The sequence below is a fragment of the Zea mays genome, chromosome 7 (genome assembly GCF_902167145.1).
Source record: "Zea mays cultivar B73 chromosome 7, Zm-B73-REFERENCE-NAM-5.0, whole genome shotgun sequence".
NCBI lineage: Eukaryota > Viridiplantae > Streptophyta > Magnoliopsida > Poales > Poaceae > Zea > Zea mays.
The window spans coordinates 122,505,370-122,525,069 of record NC_050102.1 but is presented as its reverse complement, the minus strand read 5'-3'; the positions used below and the strand labels follow the sequence as shown (position 1 = coordinate 122,525,069).

The following is a 19,700-nucleotide window of genomic DNA, read 5'->3' as shown; positions in this document are numbered from 1 at the left end:
TGGCTGCACAAATTTACGATTTGTCGTGTACACGCGCGGCCATATGGGAAGATACATACACATAGCGTGTTGGACGGTTGGTGGAGTAATGAAGTTGGGATCGGAGCCGTCACTTCCCTCACTGCCTTTGAAACACATTTTAACAGGGGATGAATGGTCGATCAGTCAAACACTAGCTAGCCGCACAGCAGCGGTTATGAATGGTCGATCAGTCAAGACACACTTAAGTTAACTACATGGAAACCGCGGTCAAATTAAGGGCGGGGGTGTGAGAAATAGTCTCGTGTCACGCAACGATGCGTCCAGAGTGTTCGCGGCTGTCCTTTTGGTGTTTTGGAAGGCGCACTGGAACGAACGGAAAAGATCAAGATGCCCGACGAAAAAGCCAGCCGCATCCCTCCAGTGTCCCGATAAGAGCATACACGCAAGCAGCGGTCCCGACAAGCGCGCAAAGAGTTTCCACGGCCCAAACCTTAGTTTAGGCCCCGTTTCAATCTCATGAGATAAACTTTAGCTTCCTACTAAACTTTAGCTATATGAATTAAAGTGCTAAAGTTTAGTTTCAATTATCACCATTAGCTCTCCTGTTTAGATTATAAATGGCTAAAAGTAGCTAAAAATTAGCTGCTAAAGTTTATCTCGCGAGATTGGAACAGGGCCTTAGTCCCTCGCTAATTCCCAGGTTGCGACTGGATCGCAGGCAGCAACGTCTTAATTTGTCGTGTGCGTCCTCCATGTGCCGGTGCCCGTGAGGGCGTAGCGGATGTGGAATTGTGGATCAGCAGCACAGACACGTCAATTAGCCTAAAAAAAATCAAAATCAAAATCCCCTTCCCCTCCTCCGCTCTTTATAAACCCTCCTCACCGTCACTCCACTCCCCCACCTAGCTCACCGCTCACTCAAGCACGCTGCGAAACACATACACACACAGATCGAAGCGGAGGATGAAGGTGGAGGTGGTGGAGACGACGCTGGTGCCGCCGAGCGAGGCGACGCCGCGGCACGCGCTGTGGCTGTCCAACCTGGACCTGGCGGTGCCCAAGACCCACACGCCGCTCGTCTACTACTACCCGAGGCCCGCCGGCGCCGGTGCCGGGGAGGAGGGAGAGGGAGAAGGAGGAGAAGGGTCGTTCTTCGACCCGGCGCGGCTGCGGGAGGCGCTGTCCAGGGCGCTGGTGCCCTTCTACCCGCTGGCGGGGCGGCTGGCGGCCGGCCCGGGCGGCCGGATCGAGATCGACTGCACCGGCGAGGGCGCGCTGTTCTGCGTCGCGCGGGCCGACTTCACCGGCGACGAGATGTTCGCCGACTTCGAGCCCTCCCCCGAGGCGCGCCGCCTGCTCGTGCCCTTCGCCGCGTCCGGCGACCCGCCCTGCGTGCTCGCCATGGTCCAGGTGCGCCGTGCGCGCGCGCCCGCCCGCGCCGCCTCCTCCCTTTGCCCCCCTCCCCCTTTTTTCTTCTTCTTTCTTTTCGGCTGCTTCGATCAAATCAAGGTCGCCACCCCCACGTGGTGGTGATGGTGTGCGGTGCGGGTGGGATCATTATTGTTTTTCACCGCCGTTGCGTGGTCACTCATCCGGCTTTTCCCGCTTTGCAACACCGCGGCAGCGGCAGCGGCAGCGTTAATGAAAAGGGTAATCGGGGTACACCCTGGCGAGCGTTAATGAAAAGGGTCGTGGGGCCCACCCTGGCAGAGGTGGTACAGACGGACACGCTGGTGATTCAGACTGAAGAATTGTAGCCTATTCTGTAGTATTTACGTATCAAAAATAATTTAGAACTCTAAAGATGCGTTACTTATTGATTATTATGTTTTTTACAGTTCACAAAAAAATTTTGCAAGAGTTCCCCTTGTTTTATTAACAACCACAGTTCAAATAATCACATATTATAAGACATATAAGCATTTCAACATATAATACATCACAAAATCACATCGAATATAAAAACATCCACAGAACATAGTTCTTCATATAATGTCCACAAACAAAGTCCAAAATACAAGTTCCCAACACATAGTCCAAAACACAAAACATAGTTCATATTACAACCGTCTCCAGCATAAGTCCAAATCACACCGTCCATATCACAAAAGTATTCATTTCCTCCTAGTCTTACCCTTGCCCTTGGCCCCAAGAGCGTCGGTGCCTGGAGTGTAAGGGTCTCGTGGACGCCTTCTACGTGGTGTCAGCTGTGATGCCTGAGTTGTAGGAGCATCCTGCAACTGAGACGGTCCAATCTCCACCTGACCTGCGGCGCCAGCGCCAGCGCCATCGTCGTCGTCGTCGTCGTCGTCATCGTCGTCGTCCTGGGCCACGTTCTCAAACGTGTCCCGCGTCGATCGCGACGAGCTGAGTCCTGCTGTAGATGGTCCAACTGCACAAATGGGAGGCTGAACGTCCTGCTGCATACGAGGCACAGGCAGCTGCACGTCAACGCCCGCTAGAGACCGGCATCCACACCGAGCCGCTGCTCGACGAAGACGACGTGATACCCTCTGTAATCGAAATGTTAGTTAAAGACATATGTTACAACATACAAATAAACAAGTTTTCTGTTAGACATTGATACTCACTGATAGTAACGATAGCGTAGTAGTATCTGAAGTTCTCTGTGAGATACGCTCGAGTTCAACAACAGATACGAGCATAGAGTTTCCCTATCACAAGTTAAGACATTAGGATGCTCAAAACTAGACATATCTCATTGAATTGAAATCTCTAATTTTAGTAAAGAAATAGTTACCACTCTATCAAGGATTGGAGCAGCCTCAATTTGGGACCCGTGCCGAGCAGCTATGTCGAAAGCTGTGTCTTCGTCGTCTGACGATTCTTGCTCGGCGTAGTCTGCTGCTGTCCACTGTCCCTTCAACTTGCACCTAGTCACACCAGAATACCAAATCAAATACCTCCGGAAGTTGTAGTTTGTGTGCGCCTGGTCATTCTCATAGTTCAGATCCCCCTGCTGGTCCCATTCATCAATGTAATCACGATGGTGCGTCTCGAAGTACGTGACCTTCTTCTGTCTCTGTCTGTCGAACCTGCAAAAGTTAGAACCATATATTAGCGACTAACTGATATTTCAATTATTAGTTAGAATAACAAGTGCATGTAGTAACTCACTTATGAAGTTCTATTGAAGTCGAGAATGGCTCCACCGGAAACTCCTGGCGCAATCCGAACTGTCGAGCAACTCTGTGGGGCAAGTGGTACTCAACAGCATAAAAACAGATGAGGGGACACCTCATGAGGTAGAGGTTCTCGTCTAATGAGCACATGCTGCTCAACTGTATGCTGGCGAAATATGGATCAAGATACGGTTGCCAAGTCACCTGCAAAAGTTTTAGAAAGCCCATGTAAGCACGCTGGTGTCGTGTGATAAAAGTAGAAAGGACATGTAAAAAGAAAAAAGGAGACAACTCACCATCGAAGGAGTAAGTGCGTCGAGCTCGTTTGAGTACTCCACGTAAGCACGCTGGTGTCGTGCGAATGGCTCCTCGACCTGGTCCCAGCGGTAAGCAGCCGTGGGCTTAAGCCGATGTCCGGCTACCACGAACCACTCACGAGGAGGAAACTCTCTGGGTCGCCCGACGGGTATGTGTGCCCACATCCACAGCTGTAGTAGGTAGACACATCCACCTAAGCTGGCAGTCCTCGACGATCGACGACAAGCCTCGCAAAGTTGCCTGTACAGGAAGGCCAACACTGCTGAAGCCCAGCTGTAACCTCCGGTTGTATCCCAGTCAGTCAGGCAAGGCAGAAACATCCATGACGCGCTGTCGCCTGTTGCGTCTGGAAAAAGAACTGAACCAAAGAGATGGAGAATCCAAGCTCGACAATGGTATCCAACCGTCTGCTCATCTGCACCAGGTGGACACTGCCCAAAGCTCTGCCTAAGCCAGGTCAGTGGGACTCCGGTGTTGTGGCTACCTCGTAGCTCATCCGGAAGCAGTCTCCCAAGAAAGGCCTCCACCCTCTGCCTCCAACCGCCTGGTGATGCCTGACCGGTCACTGGACGACCGATAATGCTGAGACCAAGAATCTTCTGGCAATCTTCAAGCGTCACAGTCATCTCACCGCAGGGAAGGTGGAAAGTGTGAGTCTCTGGCCGCCACCTATTGGAAGACAAAAGAATACAAAAATCATTAGTATGCAAAGTAGATTTAATAATTGTAAATATTAAACAACTAGAGAAGTCTTTACCTGTCGACCAGAGCCGTCAACGCCGCTGGGTTGAAAGTGGGCAGCCCACGGCGGACCTGGTACGATAAGACGTCCAAGCCAGCCCTCTGTAGGAGAGGAGTGTACCTCTCATCGTACCTCATCTCCTCCAGAAACCGGTCGTGGGTCCGGACCCGCAGAACGGGCAACACCTAGCAATCAAAAGATTTTTCATTAGTCAAATATAGGTCGCATATATTAATTCAAATATAGGTCGCAAATATAGCAAACAAAATATTACCTCTCCCTCTGCGGTGAGACGGCCCCTGTGGTGCTCGTCGTAGTGAGGGTCCAGCAAGTGGAACTGCGCCATCCTGCAAAATAAGATATCAACATATTAGAATATAAGTTGTGTACAAAGTGTAACAAAAACATCGACATATTAGAATAAAATTTGTCTATAAAAAAATATATCACACCTGACTAAGTGTCCAAATGCATGTACGTGAGTTGTGGCCAAGTCTACCGCATTTTCCGCATTCATTCTGCTCTGGGTCCACGAGAAAGGGGGACGCTCGTCCTCTCCTACTGCGACCGGAAACCTGATCCATAACCATGTTGCACCGGCTCCTTTTCCTACTACCACGTTTGTCCCATCGATGCGCTGGATCAGCAACGTATACCGGACCGGTGTACGGTGGCCATTGTGACTCATCAAGAAATGGCTCAAAACGAGGGCTCCAGGTACGTACTAAGCTCTCTACACTGAACTCAGAAGGTATTCTGCTCTCAAATGCAAAGTTACGATGACGTGCGGCCGCAACATAATGAGAACATGGAAAATGGTATTGTCTAGGTTTACCACATCCACACCAGAATGCATCAAGTAACACGACATGTGTCCTCGAAGGTCGCACCTCACCGTCGGAAGTTATGCCGCCTAGTGTTGTTACCTCGTATTTACCCAGCTCCTCATCAAAGCATTGTACCTCATGTCTATGGGCACGTTCCTTTGCATTATTAAGGTGTGATGTTGGTTTAGGTGCCCATCTCTGCCCTCGGGTCTGCATTGCCTTGGCCTGCGCGTGTCTATCATTAAACCAAGCCACTAGCCTATAAAAAGTGAATGTTACTATAGCATTGACTGGCATGCCCCGTATACCCTTGAGCACACTGTTAAATGACTCGGCCATGTTGCTAGTCTGAAACTCGAACCGCCAGCCACCTTCGTCGTAGGCCCTTGTCCATTTGTGCGGTTCCCTCAGCAATCCAGCAATCCAGTTCTTACCTTCAGCATTTGTTGCATCTTTTAGTTCCTTCAACTTATCCTCGAAAAACGAAACCTCCAACTGACGACATACCTCCTCAAAAAGGGGGAAGTTAGCCTTGCTATGATCCTTTCGAAGAAGATTTTCTGCTAGATGTCGAGTGCACCATCTGTGGTGCATGGGTGCGTAGCCAGGAATCTGCTCTTGCACTGCATTAAGAATACCTTGGTGTCTGTCAGATATGACACCAACCTCGCGTCCAGGGCCTACGACATGGATGCGTACAAGCCGCAAGAACCAAGACCAACTATCTCTGTTCTCCCTCTCCACCAAAGCAAATGCCAAAGGAACCAGTGAGTTGTCTGCGTCGCATGATATGGCAACCAACAATGTGCCCTTATACTTCCCAAGCAGAAAAGTACCATCAATAGAGAGCACGGGACGACAATGCCTGAAGGCCTCTACGCACTGCGAGAAACACCAGAAAGCACGATAAAATATCTCTTTGCCGTTCCTCCATTCATTAGGTTTGGGGATGTACTCGTAATGCATGCCTGGGTTTTTTGCTTTCATTGCATTGAACAATGCTGGTAACTTCTCATAACCCTCCTCCCAATCCCCGTATATCATCTTCCATGCCCGCTGCTTTGCCCTCCATGCTTTCCCATATTTGATCCTGTAACCAAACAGCTCCGAAGTCATGGTCATAATTGACTTCACCTTCAAGTTTGGCTGACCCTTCAATATCCCCAATATCCTTTTCGCAATCAGGGTAGATGTCAACTGACGATGCTTAGAGCTCAGCTCTGTCTGGGCACAAGTGTGTGGACCTACAATTTTGGTGATCTTAAACTTTCCGGTGTCCTTCTGCCTTCGGGCACATACCCTCCAATTACATTCTGGCACCTCGCACACAACAGTGTAACGACGCTGTGCATACGAATGTCTCACCTTGAACGGCCTCTTTCGGTTCACAGAATATTCCTGTAGCCATCGTCTCAGTGTAGGCAGATCCTTGAAAAGTAAGCCAACCTTAATCTCAATGCTATCGGCGTTATCCGGAGCCTCTAGCAGTTCATCGTCACGTCCTTCAGCATACGCACGGGTGGAATGACTTAAACTGCTAAATTCATGTACTGCAGGGTCTCGCTCCGGACACAAACGTCTTATGAGTTCAATTTCTTGCTCGGTCATTTCTTGAACCGGACGGTCATCATCAGAATCTACGGCTCGTGCAGCCTCATATGGCTCCTCCTCATCCTCAATCTGAACATCAACACTATTCGATGCCCTGCATATGTTGTCCATATTATATGACACAGGCACATCAATCTGAACATCAGCATTATTGATATGTGGAGATCCTGCATCGGGTCGGAGCAAGAAAAACCACATTAAAAAGTCTAATCAAACGAAATAATGATGGATACGAACAATGTGTCGAAGACACTTACTAGGATGATCGTCAACTGGATCCTGGGTCAATGGGATCTCTTGGGGGGGTACCACCGCATTAGAAGCCCCACAAACGCCGGGAATAGGACGAGAAATCCCATACTCGTGCGGACCCGATTGAGCATCGGGCACAACAACGACTTCTTCATGAAGCTCTACCAAAGGAGCTTCAATACGAGATGCATTTGGCATTTGTGGAGATAACCCGACTGGACCTTCGCATTGACTAACAGGTAACTTTTGAACAACCACATCCAAACATGGTGGAACCATCGTCTTCACAATTTTTAAATATATCACCCAATCATCTTCTGAGGTAATGGAGATCAACCGTCGGACAACTGTTCCATATGTAATATGGGACAACAAACCCTGAATTGATATTCTAGGGTCGTTTATGTCGCAACTAATCTCCTCACAAGCTCGAGCCAAAAGCTGGTCAAAAGATGGTCTTTCAACGAACAACATGGTCACGATCTTCATACCATCAAAAGTAACACTCCCATAAGCATCTATCTCCACCCTTCCTCCATGGTATAGTGTTACTAGGCTGTCCATCTATTGCAAAAATGGATTACTAACTCAATAATGGCTACATACTTAAGCCTACTAACTTACTAAGTAATAAATATATATTAACTAATAACTATACAGTAAATATTAAATAAACACATCAAACGAAATTACATAATCTATAAATAATGTACGAAAACTATGTATACCTGAGAACGCGTACGACTCCAGCTAACGGTGGAGAAGGTCAAGTCGGACGAACACCTACGTACAAAAAAACAAATTGTCAGTAAAAAATTTGGCAGCACCTCCCCTGTAAAGTGATGTTTATAGAACCTGCAAATAAACGACAACACGATGGTTGCCAACACAGAAAACATGTAATATCAATGCGCTAAACAAAATGGTAACTATATAATCACTAAGAATTTACTAAACACTAACAATATACTACGCAACAAACTAGCTAACTATTTTAATAAACACTAACAACAAAATATCTAACTAATTACTAAACAATAAATAAGGGGATACCTAACTAATTACTACTAGTTTACAAACTAAGAAATTAAAAAAAATGGTGGGCAGTGGGGGCGAGAGGTACCGGGGCCGGAGCGGTTGGTGGCCGGACAGCGGGCGGTGGCCGGACTCCGGGCGGTGGTCGTCGGAGCTCGGGCGGAGCGCGGCGGGGCGGCCGGCGGAGCGGCCGGCTGAGCTGGGGCGGAGCTCGGGCCGAGCTCGAGGGCGGACCTCGCCGCGGCGTGAATAGAGCGGAGCTCGCGGCGGCGGGCAGCGGAGCTTGGGGCGGCCGGCGTGAAGAGCTCGAGGCGGCGCCGGAGAAGGGCCAAGCGGCGGCGGCGTGATGTGTGGACGGCAGGCGGCGGCGGCGGGATTTCGAATGAGCAGACAACACAAGAAACGCGCAGAGAGAAGGGATGTTTGCGGATTTTTTCCTAGCTCGGCGCCAAGATCTGTGGCGCCGAGCTAGGTGCCACGCAGGACAGCCACGTCACGAAGCTCGGCGCCACAGGATGTGGCGCCGAGCTGTGTTAGCTCGGCGCCACAGGCTATGGCGCCGAGCAAAGGGTCCAAAACTGCATTTAAAATTTTTTTAGGTCTAAACGTAAATTTACTTCTGTTTAAGGGCTAAAATACAAAAAATTCGGGCGGTCGTACACCTAGTCAAGTACGTGCCGACGAGCGACGGAGCCCTAAGAAAAGCTTCGCCTGTACTCGTAGTTTATAAGCCTTACAAATTGTACTGTGAGTACAGTACTACTACTCTTCTTGTAGTTGTAGTTAGCCCTTTTACTCCTGAAATCTTTAGAATCAGTTAGGTTAGCCACAGGTTCGTGTTGTAAAGATTCTGCCGAAAACCAAAAGAGCGTGGCGGATATGACGTTTCCTGGAGTATTCAAAACCGCAGCCGAACGTACCCAAAACAAATTGAGGACGACGAATATGGTCCAGGCGACACGAGCGTCCGGACAAACCGACATCCAAGTAATTTAGAGCATGCCCGCTTTTTTTTATCGGACGGTGCATTGGTGTGGCGCGACCCAAGGCGACGAGCGGCAATCACGCGCCGCCTGCCTGTGCGTCGCGCCTGGCGTCGGAACACGCGCCGCTAGGAGTCGATTCCCGTCCACGTCACTGGGCCGTGGACGGGACGGCCCGGGCCGGGCTGCTCGAACCACCAGGCACGTTACGCTACGCCTGCGGAATGGACTTCTGTTTGGTCCGTTTGTGTTAGCATACAGTATTAGGATATTGACGAGAAGAGCGGTTGGCTCAACATCCAACTGACGATAGGGGCTGGTGCTGGTCGCAGGACACGGATGATCAGTTTTTTTTACCAGCTCTGCCCTTCTTCCTCCGGATCAGGAGGAATTCAGGATGTGCTTTGCCGACGTGCTCGCTGGCGCTCAGACAGTCAAACGGACTTCCCACACCAGAACCGTCACGATCGATAGTGGCATCATCATCGATCTCAGCCAAAGACACACACCCCAAAAAAAACATCCATCCCACGCCACAACTATCGCGAATTCGCGATTGATGGCGACGGCGATGCTTAACGTGTCGAACTGATCAGAATCGCCGCTGCCCGTCAGCGCGGCGCCGTGGTGGATGGGTTGCCTGCTTTAACGAGGGGGTGCTGCTAGCTGCTTTATGGCCGCATGGTCCTGGCAGACGTTTCCCCTCCTCGAGATGTTTGCAAATTGGCCTAGCGGTTGCTGTCTTGGTGCGGGCTCAAGCTTCGATTTGGATCCTCGAGCGGTGGACTTTAACGGCCAACCGTCATGGACAAGAGGATGTGATCAGCACGCCTTTGTTGACAATTTCGAGAGTGCAGTGTACCTTGTCTTTGTCCTGTTCGCCTCTGGCTTTTAACGATCAGTGTTTGTTGCCATGAGAAGCTTTTTTGCAGTAGATAAGTTCGGAGCTTTGGTGGCTGCAACTTGCAAGCCGAATCACCTTTGGCGCTCCGAACAAATTGGGACCCTCTGAGATTGCCGAATTTTTTTAATAGCATTATATTACAGCCTGTTGCCAGTGTAAAGTCAGAACGTCATGTCACCAGGGGGAAAAAAACTGATCTTTGCAGGTGACCTTCCTCAAGTGCGGCGGCGTGGCCGTGGGCACGGGCATGCACCACGTGACGATGGACGGCGCCGGCGCGATCCAGTTCATCCGGGCGTGGACGGCGCTGGCGCGCGGGGAGGCCCCCGCGTGGACGCCGTCGCACGACCGGACGCTCCTGCGCGCGCGCTCCCCGCCGCACGTCCCCGCCTGCGAGCACCCGGTCTACTCCCCGGCCTACCTCAACGGGGCGCCGCGGCCCTTCGTGACGCGCGTCTACGCCGTGCCGCCCAAGCTGCTGGCAGGCATCCGGTCGCGCTGCGCGCCGGGCGCGTCCACGTACTGCGCGGTCACGGCGCACCTGTGGCGCGCCATGTGCGTCGCCCGGGGCCTCCCGGCGGCCAGCGACACGCGGCTGCGCGTCCCGGCCAACGTCCGGCAGCGCCTGCGCCCGCCGCTCCCGGCGTCCTACTTCGGCAACGCCATCGTGCGGGACCTGGTCACCGTGCGGGTGGGCGACGTGCTGTCGCAGCCGCTGGGCTTCGTGGCGGAGCGGATCAAGCGCGCGGTGGCCCGCGTCGACGACGCCCGCGTGCGCTCCGTCGTCGACTACCTGGAGCTTGAGTCGGACAAGGGCAACCAGGCGGCGCGCGGCCAGTTCATGCCCGAGTCCGACCTGTGGGTCGTCAGCTGGCTCGGCATGCCCATCCACGACGCCGACTTCGGCTGGGGCCGCCCCGGGTTCGTGGCCCCCGCGCAGATGTTCGGCAGCGGCACGGCGTACGTCACGCAGGGACGCGACAAGGACGACCCCATCAACGTGCTCTTCGCGCTCGAGCCAGAGTACCTGAACACCTTCGAGAAGGCCTTCTACGGGGAGTGACCGTGACCCGACCACGACCAGCCATGGCGAGGAGTCTGATGACGATAGGATGTGATTGTGATGCCATGCCGTTGTGGCATCTCCCGGGGTGTGCACACTGTTATACCATATCATATTGCATGTTTCGGAATGCAACTCAATGCTTACTGGGTGTGTGATAAGGTGCTTCATTCCAGCTTTGTACTAGTGTCACCAAGCACATTCTGTCCTAACATCTACGTAAATAACGGAATGACAAACTGGAACATGCACGGCTGGAAAAAAAGCCATGTAGATGTAGCTGCAAATAACTGTTTATTTTATTGATGGGCATAAAGCGTCGCCCTGTCGCCGCGTTGGTGCGCGCGCGGCCAGAGTCACAGGCCCAGAGCACGAACAAGCAACGTCTGTGGCCGCGGCCCTGTTGAACACACGCTCGGCTTTCGTGGGCTTCGGCGTTCGAGATTTCCCACTACAGCTCTCTCAGCTAAATTTGTCTGCGCTGAGATGTTCCTATTCATCTAGGCCCATCTAGTATCTCCGAACCCATGCGCAGCGAGCCGGACGGCAGTCCGTGGTTAAGGATGTGTTTGGTTGGAGAGTCAATTATAATAAAGTGGTTCCATTCTAATTTCTAAGAATGCAGTCGTTCTATTCTCCATTTAGCAAGCAGAACAAAGACACCTCACTTTTTATTTGGTTCAAAAGTAGAATATAGCGGAGCCGCTCCGTTATTTATTTGGTTGGAGAGTCATATGAGTGTAGAGGGGGGAAGAGTGAGGAGAGCGCTCGCATCCGAGAGAGCGCTTCTATCCGACCATTTTGGTGGAGCGGGAGCACTCTAGCTATTTATGGTAAATTTTCTTATGAAGACTCCAGGAGCCCTCTGCTCCCCTTTTGTTAGAAACCAAACATCCAAAAAATTAGAATAGAGCCACTCCATTTTTCTCCACTCCTCAACCAAACACACTAGCGATGAGCGTCTAAAACATTGTATAAATTGTACCGTTTATCAAATAAAAGTTTAAACCAAAGAGTGATAAAAACCAGGATGAACAGTCTGCTTGCTTGATATAGCCCTACATTAGACTATCTCCATCAACTTATTCATCTTATCTTCTTTCTCATCTCTTGTTTTAAACTTTAGTCTACGAACAGTGCAATCTATAATATAAACGTGTTTTAGGTAACTATATGAATAATCTGCTCTGCCTTGTGACTTATGAGTGACCTTATCCAACCATCACTCTCAAGCAGCAATTGCTTAACTCGCACATCTACGACGTTCGTACGGGGCACCTGTTATGACAGCTGTTATATCTGGTTTTTAAAAATTCTAAACATTTTTATGTATCACAAGGTATATACGGTGCAGTATTTATGGTTCACTTTTTCATTCAATCCATCGTGAGTTTGATTCTTGCCATGTGCAGTCTTTTTTTTCCAGGCATACCTTGTTATGTTGTCCCCCCCTGCTTGTACATATATATGTCAAGATCAATAAAAGCATTGCCCCATTTGTACATTCACTGTTTCACAGTTCTCATTTACATTTCATACGTCATCAACACTTTATGCTTTTTTTACTCTCTAAAGCAATGATAGAAGCTGGTCGAAGAGGGAGATCGTCCATGGTAGGAGTACGATGCCGTTCCTATGTTATATACCTCTACACTATGTTAGTTGCGGTTTACTGCATTTTTAATCCGACTGCGGCTACAGCTTCTACGATATTTTGTTTTTATAGATTGCAGCAGTAGCAGCAGTCCGAAATACATAATAGCCGAACAAGTAGTCATTTTGATCATCGATCTTGTCGTCATGATTTTCCATTCTATCTTTTCAGTCGTCACATATCCGATTTTGAAGCATAAAATCAGGAAATAATCATATATGTGCTAAAATTATTTTTGAGACAAGTAATCGACTTTATTAATAATAAATAAATACAAAGTATAGTGATACTTAATCATAGCAATTTCATCTCTATCTCTACTCATCACTTAATCATAGCAATTTCATCTCTATCTCTACTACTTATTAAGACTGCTACTACATCACATGTGTGTTTATGTTTATATCTATTACTCTACTACATCTTTTTTTGAACGAAACTCTACTACATCTTTTCCCAAGCCCATGTGCTACCATTGCACAATGCGTAGTAGTAGATAAGTATCACCGAGATTCTTAAATTATATTTTTTGATGGAGGGAGTTGTATTTAAAAAAGAGTATTGCATGCAATTTCTTTTGTTTAAATAATGTTTTTAACTTAAATTTCTTTTTTTGCATGTGTGACATTTATTCTCCGTCATATTTTTTCCATGGATCTGACTTGTGAGTCATTTTCATAAAACAACGCCAAAGGTGAATCCATGTTTCTTACTTGGAAACCCCGAACAAACACCGCTAGCAGGAGGCACTCGCGTTGGCGTCGCTCATCGACAACAAGAAGAAGCTTGACGACTGCCAGTTCGACCTCTAGAAGCAGTCCTACGTGGCCGCATGCGCCGTACAACAAGCTCCGGCGCTGCCGCCGCTTTGACGCGTTCCAGAGCGGGTGCATCGCGCTGTCCATAGTCAAGCAGGGGAGCCTCATGGTCGTCACCAACGTCAGCGACTCTCGGGTTGTTCTGGGCACCGCATTCGACGACAGCGCCATCATGTCGTCCAACTCATCGTCCACCTAGAGCCCAACCTGCCACGTAAGTCGCTACTGACCGACCATGAATTCTTGTGCGCTGGGACGACGGTCGTTGTGACGTTGTGTTAGTATCCTCGAACATGATGTATGTAGAGGAGTAGCGCATCCGGTGGTACAACGACCAGATATGCTATCTCGCTGATGAGCACGGGGTGCACTTCGTCTGGCAGCGCAGAGCCAAAAGTCATCGGTACTCACCATGTCGCGCGCGTTCGACGACTACTATATCAAGTATATCAAGGACTGTGGTGTCCTCTCAGCGTCGGAGGTGACACAGAGAAGGACCGACATCAATGACCAGTTCGTCATCACATATGGCTTGTCACCAGTCGTGCTCCTTCGCTAAATTCATGTCTTCAATAGGGGCATAATCTGACCTACAGATGTTGAGGCTGGCTGTAGGGAAAAGTAGCGAGTTGTTTGCAAGCACCCAAAAACATTGTAAAATTCATTCATCATCGTAATTCTGGTGGTCGTTGGTCATCCTTTCCATAACCCAACAGGGACTTCCTTTGTGTGTAGCCTCTTAAAAGCAGACATACTCTTTGAACGACCAGCTATGAACATGTCGGCCATCTCTTTTGACGTGCAAAATGTTATTTGAAAAAATATTAAAAAAATACAAATATTATTGGATATTATTATTATTATAAAAATTAGTTGTATAAAATATTGCCTTATGTAACTGTCGGTACCCTGAATCAGGGGTACCCCTTACTACAGTATGAAGGCACGGTGCCCATGCGACAATCTCTAGTCGCGCGGTGAACAGCACCCGATCCCACCACGTGGACGGTTCTAGGGGCGCCATGTGGCCAGAAAAGATGATATATCCCAGGGTGCAATCAGTTGGACCGGACCTCCACGAAGAAGCACCGGACCTCTGTACGCATAGCCCGGACCCCCGAATACGGTCCAGGACTCCCAAGTAAGCGTGCCGGGTCCCTTGGATGGGGTCCGGATCCCTCCGAGTATGGTCCGGGTCACCCATAACGAGGTCTCGGGACAGGGGATACCCTGGCCTAAGCAAGGGTCCGGTACTGACACGTGTCCAGGCTTTATCCTGTGCGCATGCGCTCCCCGCTTAGGCGGAGACCCGATGCTGCCACATGGCTTGTTGCCCGTGACGTAAGCCAGCGAGCGGAGCCTGACGTAAGGCCTCTGGGCCACGCGGTCTCTGCATTTATTGCGGAGAGGACGCGCCGCCTGTCCACCCTGCTGACAGGCGATGTGCCGCCTCAGCATTTATTGTGACCTGTCCACTCAGTTGGCAGGCGGCGTCCAGGCCATCCTACAGGCGGCGTGCCTGTCCAGTCCATTGCCAAACAATACGCCCGTGCTGCAAGGTGCACTGTAGCCATCATCACTTATGCGTTGCCAGGGAAGCTTCCCCTGCACGCCAATACCACGCAGATCGCGGATGTCAGGGTGCAAGAAGATTGCTCCAACAGCTCCAAGTATTACATCCATTATATTCCTGGGCCACATGTCGAGGCTCAGCACCCTTTATGCGCCCCCCTTGAGCTATAAAAGGGGAGGCATGAGACCGAACTTAGACTTAGACCCAGCTCAGGCTCACAAGTTCATACGAGCTCTCAAGCTCAATACATCACATATTGGAGTAGGGTATTACGCTCCGGCGACCCGAACCACTCTAAACCCTTGCGTGTTCCTGAGTTCATCGTTCATCTACCAACAGGCAAAACGCTTAAGCCCCCTCCTCATCTTAGGATTTAGGGCGGATGCACTCTGACACCCGGCCGGAGAATTCCCTCCCCGACAGTAACATTGATGACTAATCGGTATGATAAATAAATAGAAAATGAATACTTATTTGTTGTATTACCAGAGTATTTCATAACTACAGTTATACTGTATGTATAAGAACTATATTTATCATATAACAAACACTATGCAAAATAAAAAAAATAAAGAATGATTTTTAACTTCCTGACCTAAAACTGCTTCTAGCACTGGTCATCTTGAGGGAATTTTCGATTACCTCTTTTCAAACCAGTGATGAGGTAGACAACTTGAGCTGTTATTGGCAACGAGCGACCACCAACTTCAGTATGAAGAGGATTATCATGTACACTTGACAACATATATGCCCTGAGCACCCTATCCTTAAGGCCTTCTATGTTCACTAGGTATATGCTCGTGCGTTGCTATGAAACCAATTTGATAAAAAAACTAATATGCAAAAACAATCAATTAGTAAGCGAGAAACCATTTAGTAGACCTTTGCAGCCAAGATCGATCAAAATATCAAAAACACTAAGGAAAACACGGCAAATGGTATGTTTAACCGATAGCAATTGACCATTCATTTGAAGCATGCTCATGTATCGAATTGTCCTTTATCAAATGCCTCAGATCTACCTCCCCAACAATAGGATTCTCCTATATTTCATTCTTTTCAGCCATACTTCATCCATGCAAGTAATAATTGTGTAAAGATTTGTTTCATGTTAATTCCCAATCTTCAAGTTGGTTTTCAAAGGAAGAGAGCCCACACAGGACAATCCACATCCTCGTCGAATATGTTGTAGGCTTCCATGACCTGGTTGTAGGTGACGCCCATTGCGAGAAGCAACTGCATGCTGCGAGTCAGCATAGTGTCTAGGAACACAAAGTGTTACATATGGTTCTATGTCTGGGTGGTAACAAATAAATAACAACTTGTGAGAACTTCAATTTGAGCATTAATAAGCAGTTAATGGAACATAAATGGATGGATTCTGAAAAGTGTTACACCAGAATTTTTGTTGCAATAACAGGCAACCCGTGCACGACAAACTGTTAAAAAAACAGATATGTAGTAAGGGCGTGAAAATGGTGAGATACATAAATGAATTCTTGATTTCAATAGTTCTGGCCTCTATCAAGGTGACACCAAATTGTTCAAAGGAAGCAACATTTACAAAAGCGCCATGGCATACATATGACAATAAAGGTTGTACAGGTGAATACTTAAAATAGGAAAATGGCTATTGTATTTCACTTACATATACCATGAAGCAGATATATGTCAAGAACTTCATATAAATCATATTCATCAATCATGTTAAGCCAAATCTAAATAAATGATTCTATCAATACGAGGACAAGATTTTGCACAAAGAAAGGATAATAATTCTTTTATATTACAGTGATAAAAATGAATCATACCTACTGTCCAGAATTTGTGAAAAAACAACACGAAAAGACCATCAATTTTACTTCAGGATCAACAACACCATTCGTACACTTGGAAATGGGCTAAAACCTAAAGCAGTTTAAGGCCTTTGGCGTGAATGTGTGCTACAGTCAGGATTTGTTGAATTTTCTTTTTACGCCTTCATGCATTCTAAGTCAAAGTCGATACTTCTTTCATTTTAGGGAGACAACTTAAGTAGTAGCAGACAACAACAATTGATAGTGGGTTGGTTTCACACGGACCCTGTTGAAGCTAGAAAAATATAAAGAAAAGCAAAAAATGTGAATGGGTACACCATACTCTCAGTGAATAGGATCAAACAAAAAGACCTTGATATCAATTTTCAGTTGCTGGAGTCGGGGGTGCTTTCATTTTTTGGTGCTCAGACACCATCTCTTAATCAGAACATAATGATCAAATGGATACACAAAAGATTTTCAGAAGTTCGGAGCACAAAAAAATAGTTCCAACAAGCAGCCAAATATATAAATATGCTCAAATAGCAAAGTTAGGAGCATACATACTTCTTCCAATTGGTCAAGTATCTCAAGAACTCTCTGATGGTAAGTTCTCTCAGCCTCAACCCTAAAGCCAAAAATATGAATGATTATTAAACATGAAATATAGGAACCCAGAGGATAAGAAGATGTTTAGGTGTCATTGATTATTATTGTTGTTGCTCCTGTAATAGTACCAGTTTCAAATGAGGGAAGTGGTGCAGTTAAGGAAGAGATTCGTGTGAACAAATGCTGCTTCAATGAGTGATCCTGCATGAAAGGTTGAATTACAAAGGATACATAATTCTACTATTCCAGGATCTATGTGGAACCCAACATAATAAGGACAACAATACTAAAATCAAGGAGGATGGCTGCAAAAACATACCCTTCTTCCATAAGTTGTTCCTTGAACTGCAGGTACTCAGGGACCCCCAGCTCCTCAACAATGAGCTTGATGACATTGGCCCTCACATATTCCCACACACCAGGCCGAGGGCAGATGGAAAGTGCAACCCATGTGGGTATAACAATTACTTCCTACAACATAATAGAACCGGTTGCACCACGACAGATCCTCGATTCTATTCCCCTGTTGACACAACATGTCTCCAAGGGCATGTCGAGATCCGGTATTGCCATGGTGTGGCGGCATCAGGGTGGCAGCTGGCTGGTCATAGCTGTTCTGTGCAACACTTGTACCATTCCTTCGTTTATGTTCTAAGATATGTACATGTTCAGACTGAATTGAGAGTCCATAATAAAGTAGGGCTTACACATGTGTTTTTGCGATTAGGTGCCAAAATCGATGGTTCCATTTGATCGTCAGTGTTATCTTTTCTATCTGCAACTGGATTGAGGGAAGAGAAATGATAAGCATAATAGTATTAACAAACATTACCGAGCATGAGTCATTCACGTATGCAACACAAACAACTTATCAAATACGTGACACTAAAAGCAGACACAAAAGAGTAAAAGAAAAGAAAGGAAGCTTACACACACAAAAGAGTAACTAAGAGATTCGTAACAAAATGAAACAAAGAAACAACAATATTTACTGCGCTATTGTGCTCAATAATTATTTCCTTATAGTAGAATAAAGTACAATCTAACGCATGATTCGGTATGGGATTATAAGTATCCATCATTAAACATGTTGTAGTAGAAACTGGAGAGAACTCATCTGTAATGTAGCCAGGAATTATTGAAGCATAGAGACTCAACAAATTAGTTGTGTAGTTACTCACAAACTTCAGAATTTATATTTGTACCCACTCTTACTGGTAGTATAGATATTGACAAGAAAAAAAAAGAAAATACCAACAATTACAGCTTAGGAAACTCTTGTGCATGGCATACTGATCCATATTAAAATTTGCAGATAAAAATAAAAGAACGCGTACCAATTTTGTTGTAGACTTATTGACCTTAACTATAGGAATACTGAAACAAGCAGCTCTTGGTTCCAAACATACGTACTCAAGTTACCATCTTTCTTAAAGAGATCAAATAATGGCACAAAACTAACCACGCCAATATCTTCACCGCTATTAGATAAACGTGAAATAGAAAATAATCCATATTCAACATAGTACATCAATAATGCTCGTTAATATTGCCAATGTACAACAGATTGAATTCGATTGTACCACGTGAAATATGCACCATTAAGTAATTAAACCTATTTATGTGCTAATGTTTATGTCTTCTGAAAACTGCTTGGAATTAATTGGTGCAAAATGCATAAATATGTATGTGCAATGTAAGCATACAGAGTTAAGGCACACGGGAATTAAGAAACGTCCATCTTTGAGGCACAATACATGAGCAAACTTTGTGCCATGTTTTCAAGCACATGATTTTTTTGCAGAAACCAAACTACAAGACAAAACAAGATTGCAATGTCCTCAACAACAAAAAGATCACGAGAAATTCTTCGAGTAAAAAATGTCTTGAGTTTTAACAGCAATCAACGACTCAACCATATCCCTCAGGATGCCACATCTCAACAATGTAATCTAGAGATACCTTTTCCTTCAACCTCCCATCGGAGTGATAAGGAGGGAGCACCAAGTGAATGAGATACTGGGTCACGCTAATGTCGAAGCCGACGGTCTCGGTGCAGGCGTGGTCGGCGACGTTGACGGCCTGGCAGCCTAGGACGGTGGCCAGGCTAGGCTTGTAGCTGAGGCCCTTGCAGTGGCACCAAAGGAAATAGCTATTCCATGCGGCACTTGTACCATTCCTTTGTTTATCTTCTAAGATATGTATATGCCTTCAGACTGAATTGAGAGTCCATAATAAATTAGGGCTTACACATGTGTTATTGCGATCAGGTGCCAAAATCGATGGTTCCATTTGATCGTCTGTGTTATCTTTTCTATCTACAACTGGATTGAGGGAAGAGAAATGATAAGCATAATAGTATTAACAAACATTACCGAGCATGAGTCATT

At 47.2% G+C, this 19,700-nt stretch overlaps 1 protein-coding gene across 1 annotated transcript; it reads left to right on the top strand.

Annotated features, from left to right (window-relative positions):
• The first annotated feature begins 892 nt into the window (after window positions 1-892).
• LOC100284770 (uncharacterized) lies at window positions 893-11,096 on the top strand. The gene is made up of 2 exons (NM_001370681.1): window positions 893-1,392; window positions 10,003-11,096. Exons 1-2 carry the CDS (start codon window positions 946-948, stop codon window positions 10,858-10,860), a joined length of 1,305 nt encoding a protein of 434 aa, NP_001357610.1. The 5' UTR covers window positions 893-945; the 3' UTR covers window positions 10,861-11,096.
• The last annotated feature ends 8,604 nt before the right edge of the window (window positions 11,097-19,700 follow it).

Excerpts from the sequence above, each read along its gene's own strand:
- LOC100284770 (NM_001370681.1), top strand. The coding sequence starts at position 946 with ATGAAGGTGGAGGTGGTGGAGACGACGCTGGTGCCGCCGAGCGAGGCG. Across the intron at positions 1,393-10,002 it reads GCGTGCTCGCCATGGTCCAG|GTGACCTTCCTCAAGTGCGG; the intron begins GTGCGCCGTGCG and ends TGATCTTTGCAG.